The sequence below is a fragment of the Triplophysa rosa genome, linkage group LG4, assembly GCF_024868665.1.
Source record: "Triplophysa rosa linkage group LG4, Trosa_1v2, whole genome shotgun sequence".
NCBI classification, from domain to species: domain Eukaryota; kingdom Metazoa; phylum Chordata; class Actinopteri; order Cypriniformes; family Nemacheilidae; genus Triplophysa; species Triplophysa rosa.
In genome coordinates this window covers 27802609-27819719 of record NC_079893.1, presented here as the reverse complement: position 1 = coordinate 27819719, position 17111 = coordinate 27802609, and the positions used below count along the sequence as shown (strand labels likewise).

The following is a 17111-nucleotide window of genomic DNA, read 5'->3' as shown; positions in this document are numbered from 1 at the left end:
ATTTTTTTTTACTTTTTTATTATTTTTGTATTAATTGTAATGGCATCTGCAATTAATGAAAGTTAAATAGTGTGTCAAACAATAACAGCACTCAGTCTTACCGCTATTCTTTGCGATAAGGAATTCCCAAAAGAACAACCCTGTTGGGATCTCTCAGTCTACAGTATTCTTACTTAGAAACTGCTGTATCTTTTATTTCCCTTGGTCCTTGTTTATACCTGCACTAGCAGAATAGTGATGTTGTTGCACACAGTCTTTGCAAAAGTTAACACCAACTTTAAGGCTTGAATGAAGTTCTGGAACCAAAAGCCCAGAAGCGTCCACGCCTATGGGTGATAACATTATGTTAATTGTAAATTTGTGGGCTGAACTGCAAGCCCTTTAATTGTAATAGATTTTGATTGGTTGTCAAAAAAACTCTCAGATTGATCCCCCAACATTGTTGCTCCTCTGTTTTGTTGTCATAGTTGTGGACTCCGCTATTCTCTTAAAAGTAGAACTATTTTTAAAACTTTGTAGCTATAGTTGTCATCTTTGGAGTGAATGAGTCTTAAAGTGATTGTTCACCCAAAAATGAAAATTCTGTCATCATTTACTCACCCTCGTGTCATTTCAAACCAAACCTGTGTGACTTTATTTCTTCTGCAGAACACAAGAGAAGATATTCTGAAAAATGTTGTTGACCGAACAGCGATGGCAGCCATTTACTTGCATTGGTTTTGTGTCCATACAATAGAAGTCAATGGGTGCCACCGCTGTTCGGTTATCAACATTCTTCAAAATATTTTCTCTTGTGTTCTGCGGAAGGAAGAAAGGCATTCGGGTTCTTAATGACAAGAGGGTGAGGAAATGATGACAGAATTTTCATTTTTGGGTGAACTATTCCTTGATCAACTTGCTATTATTGGGATAAACTGAACTAATATCGTCATTGCGAAACAGAGGCCTGTATTGCGTTTCTTGTTTAAAATCACTCCAGTGCTTCGGTTCAAAGCTTCAGTGTTTTGTGAGGATGTTGTTGGAACCCTGAAATAAACAGGGTTTGATTTATTAGACTTGCCTGAGATCGTGCACCTTGTTGAAGACAAAAGACCACAAAAACGACCAAAGATATTGTTTTAGTTACTTGCCTCCTTTCATTTGGAGTAATAAGTGAGGAAAAATACCCTAAAGGGACGTTTACACTGACAGTGATTAAATAGTCGGTGTTCTGTTGCTTGCTGGGAGATGTTCTTACTCGACTACGCTGCTATCCAGTTGTCTTAGAAGCAAGATCGGGTGATCTTCACTTTCTCTGTTTTCTTCGTGTCCAAAAAACTTGTATAGAATTTATTGAAGAAACACTTGAAGTCACTGACATATACAGTATCTCACAGAAGTGAGTACACCCCTCACATTTTTGTAAATATTTTGAGCGGTTTAGACATTTATGGCTGTGTGTTATTTTGAGGGGACAGCAGATTTACACTTTACACTGTTATACAAGCTGTACACTCACTACTTTACATTGTAGCAAAGTGCCATTTCTTCAGTGTTGTCACATGACAAGATATAATAAAATATTTACAAAAATGTGAGGTGTGTACTCACTTCTGTGAGATACTGTACATTATATATAAATTGTGTATGTATACAGCCACAGAAAAAATTAAAAGAGCATTCCAAATTTTCATGTAATCGGCATTTCTAGATGCATTGTGGTCATTCCAGTCCAGTGTCTGTTGAATTTCAACAAAATCAAACCTCAGGAGTGACACAGAGTCATCCAACAGCAGTGTGAAAGACACACTAAAACTGTGATAAAAATCGAGGTTATCACCATAAAAAAAACTATTTTGAACTTTTCCTAAATACATGTAGAAATATTACTGTTGTATTGCTTAAACGTGAATCTGAACTTGTTTTCTTTGCAGTATTGGAGGTCTGAAAAATACAGAGCATCTTTTCTGTTATTTTGACCCGTTTTCATTTTTTGCAAATAATTGCAAATAGAAACAATGTTTTTGCTTGAATTTGGGAGAAATATCGTAAGGAAATTCATTTTAAAAATCTATATTCAATACATTTCTGTATAAAATTTATATCTCAAATTATTATCAAAGTAAAATGATAATAGTCAGTTGTGTTGTTTTAGCACAGTACAGATTAAGTAGTTTATGCTTGATCTATAGTCACTGGCAGTTCCTTACTGAAAGGTTTGGGAATTATATATTGGCATATAGTTTTTTTTTGGCAAGTTTAAGCATTACTGAAAAAAAAGTTTCACGCATTATTCAAAAGTTTCAAAACATTTACCCACAACTCTCTTGGACGTCTCTTTGCAGAGCAGATAACAAGTTCTGGCGATAATGGTTAAATGCTAAATCCCGATGTGTTGTGATGCTGCGTTGCAGTCCAAAGAATGTGAAACAGAAAAATCGATCATCCCAATTTCTTTCGAAGTTCAGCTGCCCCTGGAAGCCATCGATCTTGCCTGCACCTTCCTTCTGTTGCATGCAGAGCCGTTTTTGGAGACTCGTTGAATGCTGTTTGTTTAGAAGTTTCATCAGACCAATTCTCTCGCTCTCTCTCTCCCTCTCTGCTATGAGCCATAATTGTTTCTGTCATATAATCATGGACCCATTTTATTTTCATGTTCATGTCAGAACCCTATTGGGTGTGTATGTGCCTTCCAATTGAAATTATGAAAAGAGATCAGCTGAATTAAACCCGTCTACTTTGGCAAAATGAAATACCTTTTGCGCTTCGGACAAATTCTTTAATTTATTTTCCGCCCCCCTCGTGCAGCTGTAGATATGACAAGACTTTGACAGTTCCTGCTGCGTATGCTAACAACCAGTGTGCATTTGCTTCACACGCTATCATTAGCTGCAACAATCCCCCGCCGAGCGGGTAGGAGCAGGCGCGTTGCATGCGAGAATTAAAGATTTCTCCTGACAGAGAATAATGAGAATATCGATCGTCCTACCAGATATTTACACTCTCCACTGTTGAACCGCAAAGGCCATCGACAAACCAAGCAGTATCCTGCAGATCATGGTCGAAAGAGAACCAGAAGAAACCTGTGGATACAGAATCGGCGCTTTGAGTTTATAGCTCGGTTTGATGGTCTAAGCCAGTAGTTTAAAACCTGAGTTTATCATTAACTCACAAACATACACAGAACTGGGATACGGATGAGTGGTTTGACGGTATATACCATGAAATGGGAGAAATGAGGCCAGGACTTGTTTTTACGGTTTAAACAATGTAGCAACAGTGAAGCTTGCAGTAAATTGAAATTACACAGCACGGTTTATGTTGTTTTTGAGTACAAACAATAAAGTTGTGTCACACATATCTATAAACGTGTTCTACATCAGCTTTAAACGTGACTCCAGCTGGAGGATTTAAACGTGAGGATTTAAAGACTGTTTACTATTCTGAGTCATATATTTGTTATAAATAATCATCTATTGGTTTGCATCCACCAAAAGTACAAGACTACAAAGGCGAATCAGTAATATTTAACACTGTTTATAAATGTTTCAGTTGTGTTGATTTACATCATTTGGTATGTAAGATATGTTTTTTTTCACACAGGTGACGACCACAGGCAGGGCGAGTTACTATGTGTCCTATCAAAGAGAACCTTTCATACGCATTAAAATTCCTAAGTATTCTTTGCCCAAGGTAAGATTCTAACAGTTCTTATGAGAGATGCACCGATATATCGGCCAATAATCGGTATTGGTCGACAAAAGCAATTTTTCGTGCTGTGGGCTGAACAGGCAATGATCAGGGCCGATATATCGTATCAATCAAAAGAGGACATAAAATGCAATGAAAATGTTGAAAAACATCACCAGTTTGATGATTAATATCAATAGGAGCGCTGTCAAACGAGATCAATCGCATCCAGAATAAAAGTTTGTGTTTACATAATATTTGTCTGTATACTGTACGTATTGATTTAGTTGATTTTATAAAAATATACACATGCATATATTAAGAAACATATAAAAAATACAAATTAATAAACATTATTATATAAATTAATTTATTGGTAAATATAAATAAATACATGTAAATATTTCCTAGAAATGTGTACATGTATGTGTATGTAGGCTATACGTGTTTATAAATACACAATTAATATGCACAGTACACAGACATATATTATGTAAACACAAAATTGTATTCTGAATGCTATTAATTGCGATGAATCGTTTGACAGACCTAATTAATAGTCATTATATGAATTAATAACATTCAGAAAATTAAGACACATTTATTTAATCTTCAGAATCGGTATGAGCCTATCACTCTTAATAATCGCTACCGATTATAGTATCGGTGCATCTCTAGTTCTTATTTATTAAAATGAATTTAGTCATCTTAAAAATGACTCGAATATAAATGACTCAAATAAAAATAAATAATGTATTTTTCTTAATGGTGCATAATGTTGAAATGTGTCAAATTAAACAGGCCATTGATATGACTGCAGTCTCATAGGAGGGTATTTGTTTGTTTATTAAACTTTTTATTTGTTAGCATATAAATAAGGGATAATCCACGGCTAGCCGTGCATTAAAGGATTTTAATGCGCGACGTGGAGGCTAACGCGAGCTGTAATTGATGTTCACAGTGTAATTTTTGATCAGACAGGTAAAAATGTTCATTTCAAACATTAATCAAACTGACTGGAACAAAAAGTCCAGCCAATCAGAATAGAGTATTCCAACAGACCATTGTATAAAACTTTTTAATGTGTTGGAAGTACTGAGTACAACTTCAAGTGAGCTGTATGAAGAGGATTATAAAAGGAAACCCGCACAATTTTCATTTTTTACTGTGTAGCTTAAGTGCTAAATCTTTTTTTCTGTTGCCATCCTCCAGTCAGCTGGGTATACATTACAGCACGTGTTACACCGAGCCCCGTGCGAACATGTAATCCTGTGTCTCCTGCCCACCGAAACCTACCAGGGGTCCTCGCTAATGACTTTGGTTTTCTTCTTCCTTTCTCCTCTCTCTTTTTTACAGGACATGCATATCGTAAGTACGGATCAGAGTCAGGTCTTCACCGCTGTCCAGGAGTGGAATCAGAACGACACGTACAACCTATACATATCCGACTTGCGGGGGATGTACTTCACTTTGGCCTTGGAGAACGTCAGGACCAGCCGCAGCCTCGGGGGCAACAGCATGATCGACCTTTACGAGGCATAGCATCATCGCTAACTTGTTAACACGCTAACTTTCTCCCTCAAGTCAGCGGCTACACACTAGATGCTAGTTGTTCCTCGGGCCGCATTAACATTCATGTCAGACTTCACTCCTCGCCCCGGTACTCAAGCGTAGCCTACATTATTTTAAGCCTCTGGGAATTAGCAAGCGAAAATGAAAGTTGTGAATGTTTTTAGTTAGCAGGGAAGACAGGGCGATGAATTGAGTCGTAGTTAAATGTTGTCGAGGGCGGGCTTCAGGGGAGAGGTTGCTAATTCAGGAGGAACTGCTCGGGTTTTGTGGTGCTCAGATTAATTACTGGTCTATCTGGTGTATATTATTTACATAATATATGTACATAGTGTATGTTGTTCTATTCATAGGTTTTGATTTATAATATTTGAAATAGTGTTAAAAGGTTACTTCTGCCAAGTTGAATATTCTTTCGTCATTAACTTAACCGTCATTCTAAACCTGTATGACTAACGTTCTTCGGTGAAACATACAATTTTTAAAAATATTGACGATAAATGGCGACTGAAGCTAAATGACTGTTGACACCAAATTTATTTTCCACAGAGGACGCTGAGTGTTTGAACAACATTAAATGATGCCAGAATTTTCATTTGTAGTTTAAATCCGTAATGTTCATCTGTTTAAATCCGTTGAAAAGCATTAAGTTTAATGACAGCAATAATAAATCACAAAACACAATTTCAAAACAATCAAAGATTTAGTCCCAACTAAGCACAGACATGTCAACAAGGGGCATATTCTGTTTTTATTTTTTTTAAGATTTATTTTTGGTGTTTTTTGCTTTTATTTATAGTACAGTGACAATGAGAGGACAGGAAAAGAAGTGGGTGAGAGGGGGGGTGGGATCGGGAAAGAACCACGAGCCGGGACTCGAACTCGGGTCGTACAAGGGGCGTATTCTTTAATGGAATGGTTCACAGAATTTTTTTTTAATGTTGTCATTATTTAATAACTTTCCACACTGTAAGCACCAAATTCATGATAAAAGTGGTATATGACCAGCATGCTCTATTGAATTGTACTTTTATTCTTTTCGTGGCACTAAAACGGCACGTTAATGATTTAAAAGTGGGGAGATGGACAAAAAATTCCTAGTATAAATATATGAAAAGTGGGCACAGCAAAGCTCGAAATATTACACATTTTGTGAAAGTCTTTTTGAAGCTTTGCACACTTTTCATATGTTTTTACATGATTTGTTTTGGTCGAGCACCCAGCATTTCATGCCTAAGAGAGAAAGAAATTTCAGCTAATACAAAACAAAAGACAAAGTGAAAGGAACATCATATATTATCACCTTTGATTTGGATTAATATAAAAACCACAGCAAATAACAATTTCGCATTTAACTTATGTTTATGCGTATGATACATATTCATCTTTAATCATTCTAAATTAAGAATAAAATTACTAGTACATTTAATATGAATATTAATATGTGTGGAACAATAAAGCACTGGTATCGACAGGCGTACGTTAGTTCAATATCGATCCCGCTGTTTCTCTGCACGACCATATTCAAACACCAGAAAGCATAATCCCGTCTTTTTGCTTTCCATATAAATTGTCTCGCCTATCGATTTCTACATGGAAACCCATTCCTGCTTCATGGCAGTAAAATATTAGCATTAGAATATGGCTGCTTTCAGCGTGTACTGTATCATATTGCTTTAAGATTAGCAGCCATCCACGTAAAAAGTTGAAATATTCGCTCCCCCAGTCCGGGAAGCTAAAAATAGTCTCCATTAGTGTTCGTGAGCGAGGATGGTTTCATTAATGCACAGGTTATGATGCGTCTCTCCGCCACTGTGCCAGGGCTGGCTCGAAGCACGCTTACCCTGCCAATACTGAATCAGCAGTCCGTCCATATCTCTAATAGATTACAGCAGTCTTCATTGGCTTTTTTTGCACGGAAGCTCCAGATGGAGCCATTGGATAGACAGGGTTGGAGACTGACATTTTTCATATTTATCTGTGTATTTATTAGCAGGAATTGGGGTTATTTTGCATTTTTTATTTTCTTGATTGCGGAATTGCTTGCTAATGTAAATAATATTTCTGGCACGGCGTGTGCGATCTATTTTGGTGTCGACATTTTTGTCATTTTTGTCTTGCTTTGAATTGGTGTCCTGATAAGCTTCTTAAAGGGGTAGCTCATCCAAAAAGAAAAGTTCAGTCATCATTTATTCACCTTCATGTGGGTCACTTATATGACTTTCTTTCATCTGTGGAACACAAAAGAAGATATTTCGAGAAATGTCTCAGCGTTTTTTTTTATCTGTCCATACAATGGAAGTCAATGGGTGCCAATGTTGCCAACGTTCTTAAAGCATCTTTTGTGTTCTGCAGAAGAAAGAAAGTCATACAGGTTTGGAATGACATGAGGGTAAGCAAATGATCCAAGAAATTTCATTTTTTAAATTGATATTTTCACACTATCCCCTAAACATGCTTTTTTATGTGCCATCCAGACTATCACAAACAAGGTTTCAGGAGGAGCATAAGAATTTTTCTTTTGAAAACCCATGACAAACTCAACTGAGCCGATCAGAGATGTTTCTACAATCCCAAATTGCAGAGTGTGCCGAATATGATCCACTCTTCCGCCACCAGTTCCTCCATCCTCCAGGAGCACATTGGAATGGAGAGATGGAAGCTTAAAGAATAATAAATAATTACCGTTGTGATTGACACGGCTGGCCAGCGGAGAAGGGAACCTCATTAGCCGTGTCCGTCCAATGTGGCTCTGTCACTATGACACTGTCAAATGCACTCCCTATTAGTGCCACTTACAGAGCCGGACCCTGCCGCAGTGCATGCTCCGCTAGCAGGGCGCGATTAAAAACAGGGCGCCGGGACCGCTGTCATGATTCGGTTGCTAACTTTGGACTGGTTTCAAGCCAAGAATGAGCAGCCAGGCAGTGGGTTAGATGCTTGTCAGGAGGAGTAATACCTCAAAATTCTCTAGAGTATGTCAGGCAGCTTCGGTTAGCTGTCGTACGAACGGGGACAAGTGTCCGGACGTAATTAAGAGTCTTTATTGGGTGACAGTTGGAAAGCGTGGGAACGGCGGATGTAGATGTTCATGTTTGTTCGTGTTTTTCAGGTAGAGGGAATTGAGGGTATGCTCATCGCTAATAAGAAGGTGGAGAACCAGGTGAAGACGTACATCACTTACAACAAGGGCCGCGACTGGAGGCTTTTGCAGGCGCCCGCCACTGATCTGGCGGGAAATCCAATTCATTGTGTTTTGGTAAGCGAGCGGGAGCTTTGAAAGACGAAAATATGAAGACTAGAAAGGAATGAGGCTACACACTAAAAAATGTTGGGTTATTTTGATCCCAGCGTTGAGTTAAAAAGGGATGAACCCAACCGTTGTGTTGTTGGGACAAATGTGATAATTTTTTGGGTAGGTTACCCAAACATGAAAAATCTTTCATCATTTACTCACCCGACTTTCTTTTGCAGAACACGAAAGAAGTAAAATGTTGGAAACTGTGCAACGGCGGAACCCAATGACTTGCATTGCTTTTGTGTCCATACAATGGAAATCAATGGGTACCGCCGTTTTTAGCTTACCAACATTCTTTAAAATATCTTCTTTTGTGTTCTGCGGAAGAAAGTAAATCATACAGATTTGAAATGACAAGAGGGTGAGTAAATGATGGCAGCATTTTCATTTTTGGGTGAACTATCCCTATAACCCAACGATTGGGTCTGGCACCCAATGGGTTAAATTTAAACCATCGTTTTTTAAAGCATAAGGCAGATCAAAGCAAAAGTCAACATGAAATTCAACCGACCCTTCTTATTTTGAGTTATAACGAAAATTAGTTTTTTACTATTTCCATAGTAATAAAGCTTTCAAAAACATAAGTCAAAGGATGACTGGGCATGCACTTAGCTTAACTTTTCAATTTCCTCAAGGTAATGTTCCTTCTCTGGAGGATCTGATTAAAGTCAATAGGCTTTGCGATGTATAATCACAAAGAATCTAAGATTTTCCACATGTAGGTTTGTCAAGTCATACTTACCGGTACATTTTCAATGAAAAGTACCCATTAATATTGATTACATATACGGAGCCTGGAACGTCATGGAAATTCAATCCGATCTTATCAGTTAAAATACATCATGTTTAGATCCAAACCTGCTGCAAAAAGAAACAATAAAATGCCGGGAAACAGGCACTAGAATAAGGGAAGAGAATAAAAGTCCAAGTTGACTTTGTTCCTCTGACACTCTCATTAGCCCTCTATAATCCTTATGATTACCGACATCAAATCCCGTCGCCTCTCGCCATCCACATAATAATGTCACGCCATCCATTGAGAGGATGAAAAGGGACATTTTGCAGCGAGCAGAGAGCAATTTTCATTTTGTTGTGTTAAAGGTCTCAGGAGAGTTGCTTTTCTGTTTTAATGTCAAATCCCTGCCTTAACGGGTAATGACTGTAAGAGGCAATTAACGCTCACAGTAAGGGTAGCAGTGTCGACAGAGGCCACGCTAAAACATGTTATTTTGTATTAATTGTCTCCTGTCTTTTTTTCTGCGGAAACCTTAGAGCACCCATTACATTATTATTGATTTGTTCTCTTTATCTGTGTTATCCTTTTATGATCGAGTAAAAGCTCCTCAGTAATAAAACACCGCACCTGCCTTTTATCACAAAACACACATGCTTCTGGCTGTCTATGACAGAAGTGTTGAAGCTGCTGGATGTTTACGTAAGACGGGTGCACGTGATTTTGGCCACAGTTTGACCATCTGGGACACTTTGGAGAATCAGATAAGATGTGATTCAAAATCTGAAGTCGATGAATGACCTCTGTGATTAAAGTGTTCTCAAATTACATTCTGTGTCATTATTGATTTATGGCTAAAAAATCATGAAATATGGAGATGCAAGGTTTTAGAATGACAGCAGTGATATACAATAACAAAATAACATTTCGTTGCTGTCCTTCTGAAACCTCGTATCTCCATATTTTGTTATTTTTTGCTAAAAATCATTGTTATTACATTTGACATTTACATTTACATTTTCATGCATTTGGCAGATGCTTTTATCCAAAGCGACTTACATTGCATTACACTATACATTTGTTTTCTAAGTGTGTGTATTATTAATGTATAAGTATATAAGTATTTTTAGTAAATCTTTAAATTTGTCACTGGGTCTTGCAAATATCTAACCAATAAAAAGTATTAAAAAGTGCTTGTCAACTATGATAACACACTATTTAATTATTTAAAAAGTACAGTGTTTTTTTTCATTTCCTAACTGCGAATTTGGACATACGAGGTTTGGAAGGACAGTGACGATTTACAGTCTGGCGTTGACATGTTACGTCAAGTTTGTATTTATTTTAAATGTCCAACATGGTACTCGTGCAAAGCTCCATGTCTCTGGTTTTGCAGCAGTATGTCATCATGTTAACATGGCGGACAGGTAGATTTACACTGATAATGATAAACATCCACTTTTAAGCAAATAAAATGCATTGAAAAGTTCCAACAAGATGATGAAAATAAATACGTTGCATTACTCCCAAAACAATCATCATTTCCCAAATTGTATTTCATTACACAAATGAGGTAGCCTGACACGGTGTTGTCCTCTATCATCCTTTAACACGATTGGCTGAGTTCCATCCATTGATTTATGTAAAGCCATCGCCTTGATTTACCTGAGTTGTGTTTTGTTTACACGCTTATCTCCCACAGCCAGATTTACAGTATGCAATCCGCCATAGATCACACGACTTTACCTTATTACTCCCCTGTCAAGACTGTGAATTATGGGAATTGTTTCATCATTATAAATTATGTAACAGCGACCATAAAGTCGCCGACGTCGTGGCAAATACAGTGCGCTTTTGTCTCAGAGCTGCGGGATCATGGCGGCTTGTTTTGATTGACAGTTACATAATAGCTTTGTTGTGGCTAATGGAGAATGTGTCACTTTCTCTCCACTCAGCCCTTTTGTTCGCTCCATCTACAACTGCAGATGTCAGAAAACCCGTACCTCTCCGGCACCATATCCACTAAGAGCTCAGCGCCGGGAGTCATAGTGGCTACAGGTAAACGACAGACGTCTCGGTGTGAATGACAGTGAATGTGTTCAGGTGTGTTGCAGTTGTGTTTGTGATCAGCCTAAATTTTTCTGTTATGTCTGGGTGGTCACTAAAAGCTGGGTGTCTTAAAGGTGCAGTGTATGGAATTTAGCGGCATCTAGCGGTGAGGTTGTGACTTGCAACCAACGGCTCATTCCACCGCTCACCCCTCCCTTTCGAAGCGCTGATGGCTGACACAGAACTAAGATGTCGTCACGTTTTCGTGATAAATAGTCATTCCTTTTAAATACTGTACATGAACTCTCCAAACACGGCCAGTCCTCTGGTTTTATATCCCACAGGGCCAGCTGTTAAAGTTGTCATATGAAGGAAATAAACTTTCTTGAAAATTTCGCGGAAGCAACTGGAGGACACACAAAGACATCACCCCTAAGTTCATTCTCACAGACATGGACCAGGGCAAAGACATACAGCGGAGGAGGCCGCGGGCGGGTTTTTACTCTTGACGCGAGGCGTGTGTGGGTGAACTGGTGCGTGTAGGCGTAAAAAACAGACGAGACCATGTGAGGGTATCAGTTCATTTGTGGATATGCAGTGCCTTTATGGAGAAAATCACAGCACACACGCACACATATACGAGTCCCTCAAGTGTCTCTTTCTTTCTCTCTTGAGTGGTTCAAAGCACAGAGGAATATATTATTGCTCAAAGGTTTCTCTTTCATAGCTCCAGAGATCTAAGGAGACCTAGTTGTGTTTAATATACGTATCAGTTTTGTGTTGAATGTTGTTGTTATTTATTAATAATATACTATTAAATTAATAAAATTAAGGTTAATTTACTAAAGAAATACATTTTCTGCAGTGAGATTAAATTAAAATAAAATAAAATAGTTAGGGCTACACATGAGATAATTATTTACATAAAGTAACTGTGTGTTCACACCAAACACAAAGCATCACGTTCCTCGCTCTACATTACTCACAGGATTATTTGTTTTGCGCATCCCTTGTACGAATAAAGACCTCATGCGACAAGGAATGTCTTTTGCACAGAAGACGCAATTGAAGCAAATATCGCGCCACCCAGTTCGCGTCATTTGTGTCTATTCGCATCTTTGCATTGAGTTTGTATGTAATTTACTTGCGCAAATAGTTCAATTCGCTCTTGGTGTGAACACGCCATAAGTGTTTAGCTATAAAAGATCTTTCAAAAAATTTGAAATTCTGCCTTTGTTTCTTGGCAGAACTGAGCACATTTTGAGATATAAGATATCATTTGAAATTCTAGAGATGGCATATGCAAAAATCTTACTTAAAACTATACTTATGCAAAAGTGCTCCAGTTTTTAATATTTCTTTACAAACTGGATAAACTGTTGAGAAAACAAAGAGATGTTTTGTTAATCTTGGGACGGTTTGCTCGGGTATGTATGTGTGTTTTGTGTTTATTGAATCTGTATGTTAAGCGAGCGTGCATTGTACAAATATTGAACTTGGTTGTCATTCCTCAATTATATAAGCCGCTCATCCATATACAAATAAATATTTGTTGATTGAACGTACCACACTGGTGCTTTACATGGTTTTGTTGTTTGACATATTTCAATTTTTCAGGAAATATTGGCTCCGAACTGTCACACAACAATGTAGCGGTGTTCATTTCGTCAGATGCCGGCAACACCTGGAGACAGGTAACGTTATGTTCTCAGTGTCATTCAGTCTTTATGTATCATATTTTGTGTACAATGAAATAAAAATCTGCATCTATAATGCAGATTTTTGAGGAAGAACACAACGTGTGGTTTTTGGACAAAGGTGGAGCTTTGGTAGCAGTTAAACAACCCACTGTTCCTACCCGACATCTTTGGTAAGTGCCAGTGGCCATATTGAGCTTTAATTTAATTCATACTCTTTTGGTAAAATTCCTAGATATTCAGAAACTTTATGTGACTGAGTCTTACATTAAAAACAAAAATCAATGAATCGCTGCTTGTCGAACATACTCCCAACAATAAAATGGCAGGACATGAAAGCGGCCAAATAACAGATTGGAATCAGTTTTTACGGAAGTGTTCCATATTAAAGCTTCCCGCTTATCCCCCCCGAGTTCACACATTGGTTCCTTCTTCAGATTGGCCCTCACTAGTTTTGCTTCAACCACGCTTAATCCCCCAGAGTGCAAAATCTTCTTTCTCTTATCACTCGGAGCGTTTGGCTTTAGTTTTAGGACTGCTGAAGTGTGGCGCCTTCATTTTTAGTTCAACTTAAACAACTCAAGCGAGACCGCGAGCAGAGTCGCAGCAGCGGAGGGCAGCCGCGTGTTTTCTCGCAAGTGTGACTCCGGATTTCAGGCTGACCGCATGCTCCGTTAATGGACATGTGTCAGAGCTCTTCGACATTTGCTTTTAGCGAAGGTTTCGAGAGCAGCTTCGCTTCCATACTTTGGCCCCTGTGTTGTTTCAACCTTGTCGCACAAGCTCCTTTGCTGTTTGCACCTGCGAAATGATGTTGATGAGCTGTCAGAAGATATCGCCGTCAGACCTTCAGGATGAAAGTTCTTCGACTCGTAACGTTACTTCTCTCTGTTTTGCAGATGAACGGTTTCTATTTTTTGTTTGGTGCATGTCGCTGCAGGTTGCATAGACATTTCTTTTATCTCTCTGGATTTTCAGACTGGTTTTATGCACTTTAACCCTTTAAATGCATCATCCAGAAATAAATTGTTTTGATGCTCACCCTCATATTTGTTTTAATCTGCATGCTTTTCCTCCAAAAACAAGCCACTTTTTCATTTTAAGTATCCTTCCCTTTTGTAAATTATATAATTTTAAATGTTTAAAAATAATAATGGATAAAAATTAAATTGAATATAAGTAAAAAATTATCAAAATATAAAATAAAATAATTAATTAAATAAAATACATACATTTTATTATTTAAAAATGTATTAATAATACAAATTGTATTTCCTGTACACTACCTGGCAATAAAAGTACTGTATATGCTCTGATATTTATTTGGACCGTCTTTGACTTTGCATATGGTGTACATTTGTTGACAATTTCTTAGACAAATTTCTGAGGTGTGTTTACTTTTTTGCCAGGACATTTTATTGACAATGGGAGAGTTATGCTATTCCATAAAGTCTTCTCAAGCACATCCCAAAGATTTTTTATGAGATTCAGGACCCTGTGGTGCCCAATTTAAGTGTAAAAAGGAAGTTGTTTTCGCTAAATTGTATCTGTTACAGTAAAATAATTATCGCCAGATGATTATTATTTAAATCAAACCATTCTTATGGCAAGGCAAGCTTGTGATCTTATCTTTTGTCATCCACCTCCACTGAGATTTGACATGTTCTGCAGGATGAGCTTTGATGAAGGTCGCCAGTGGACGCGTCACAGTTTCTCAGCCATGCCGCTCTTTGTGGATGGAATTCTGGTGGAGGCAGGTGCAGAAAACCAAATCATGACGTAAGTGTTTGTGGTCGAAATGAATTAAAATAAAGACATTTAAAAAATGTCCCTGATCTATCCTTTTCCGGTCCATTGGCAGGTTTTTCGGCCATTTCAGCCATCGCTCAGAATGGCAGCTTATCAAAATTGACTACAAGTCTGTGTTTACCAGAAGATGCACGGAGGGCGACTACCAAACTTGGCACCTTCATAACCAAGTAAAAAAACGTGAAATATAAAAATACAGAACTTAAGCTTTTATTCACTGTACCCGTCATGTCATTTTTTTAGGGCGAGCCGTGCATTATGGGTCAGAAGCAGATCTACATGAAACGTCGCCCGGGCAACTACTGTATGGTGGGATGGGACAACTCGAGGATCTTGTCGGCAGAACCCTGCATCTGCAGAGCGCATGACTTTGAGTGGTTAGTCAACAGAGGAAACACTTTACCATATAGCTGAAGATCACAGATCATTTGGTACAGTGTAGTGCTCGCAACACCACGATCATGGGTTTCGATTCTACGAAAAAAGACAATTAATTCATAATTAATGTAAATGAACCCTATCATATCTTAGCCGGTGTAGAACAGCTGTGTTTTGTAGTCGAGTCTATAGTTTAGGTGGGCTCACCGGTGCTTATGAAACCGTACCGCCTCCGTGCTCTATTGACCGGAGTCCTGGGAGCTGTTTTCAAAAATCTCAGAATAGGAACAATGTTCCTGCAACAGCGTGCCGCTCACCCTTTTCTTTAGGGTCGCTGTAGATGGTGTTGTAACCTTGTCGAGGATCAGGATGGAGAATAATCACAGTCCCTGGACGTTAATGCATCTCTCTCCTCATCTTTATGGTCTTCTTTTGTTTTGTCTGTCTGGTGCAAAAGGCCTCTTAAAGTATATATGAGAACCTTGGGATCTACACCATTCAAAGACCAAGTTGTGTCATCTTTCATTTGAGAACAAGACCTTACCCATAGTGCACCGTGTTTCTGTACCCTAATGTCTTTAATACGTGTTTGGTCTCATTTTGCAGATAATGGTTCGAATGTTAGAAATGCATTAAGGGTCTAAATTTGGTATTAGAGACATGCTGTCTCCAAGATGTATTTATGCTGGATTTTTACTTAAAAATGTTTTGCTTATAGTGTTAAACTGAAGATTGCATAACTGGAAAAGGATTTTGGGCATCTCTTTGGTCCACCTGTGAATTTCTTCCCCTCGTTTTGATTATAGCCTTAGCCATCGTAAAATATGATGCATGATTTTATACGTTTAGAGCTTTACCTCTGCTTTCTTGGCAACATACAAGTTTCTTTCTTGCAGCTGTTCAAAGTCATTTAAAGGATCTGACTACTTTTTTGCACATTGTGATTTTGGTAAAATGCTCCCACACTGTAAAAACAATCCGTAAAAAAAACTGAAATTTTCTGTAAGCTGGAGAAACAGAAATATACCGTAAACAATTTTTCCCCTGTAAAGTGCAGGATATAAGGATATATATTAAATAGTTTTTCCCGTTTTTCTTGTAAATGTGTTGTATTTTTCTGTAATTTTACTGTTTTTGACAGTATTTCGAAAATATACTGTAAAAAGGAAATCTTGTTAAAAAAATTAACTGTAAAATAATGTGTTTTCCCTGTAAAATTACCCCCCCCCCCTGTTTTTCTTCTAAATTTACAGTCTTTTTCTGTAATTTTACTCTTTTTGAACGCATTTTTAAAAAAATCACAAAAAAATCTGTAGAATCAGTAAAATTCCGTTTTTTTTTTTTTTCATTTTTAGTCAGGAAAAATGATCACTATCAAAATTTAGATAATATATATAATATTTAGTATTTTTTTGTAGAGAAAAGCAAAAACAAAATTGCAGGCTGGACTCAAACCTGCATCGCCCACATGAACATCGTCGTTTTTGTAATTGCTAGGCCACAACTCCATCTAATATATTTTGATGACTGTGTCATCCTTAAAGTGCTTTCTGATTACATATTGACATTAAATTCATAAAGTCATGTTGATTAAAGTTTAAATACATTTAGGATTAGTTCTGCCAGGTGAGTAATTATACGATTTATGACAACATCTTTGCAAATTTATAAAATTTTTGTTGCAGGGTAATTACAGAATGATTATGCATGATGTTATTATGTAATGGCTTTTTACGTGATTTGTACCGGCAACATTTGTGATGATACAGAGACAATGAGCTACTAAACAGATTTCATTTGCATGCAAATGTTTTGCTTTTTATCTTAAATCGAGGGCAGACAGTGAAGATTTAAAGCATTTTTATTTGTTTCTTTCTGACAGAGGTCAAAGTATCGCAGTCTGATTCGA

General features: G+C 37.6%; 1 protein-coding gene across 1 annotated transcript in view; it reads left to right on the top strand.

The window, feature by feature from the left end:
- sorcs3a (sortilin related VPS10 domain containing receptor 3a) overlaps positions 1–17111 on the top strand; it is a 187019-nt gene that overhangs the window by 142549 nt on the left and 27359 nt on the right. Inside the window, 9 exon segments of the mRNA XM_057330922.1 lie at positions 3583–3672; positions 5026–5205; positions 8351–8497; positions 11225–11327; positions 12936–13012; positions 13097–13188; positions 14687–14794; positions 14877–14994; positions 15068–15201. Coding sequence (XP_057186905.1) covers positions 3583–3672; positions 5026–5205; positions 8351–8497; positions 11225–11327; positions 12936–13012; positions 13097–13188; positions 14687–14794; positions 14877–14994; positions 15068–15201 — 1049 coding nt within the window.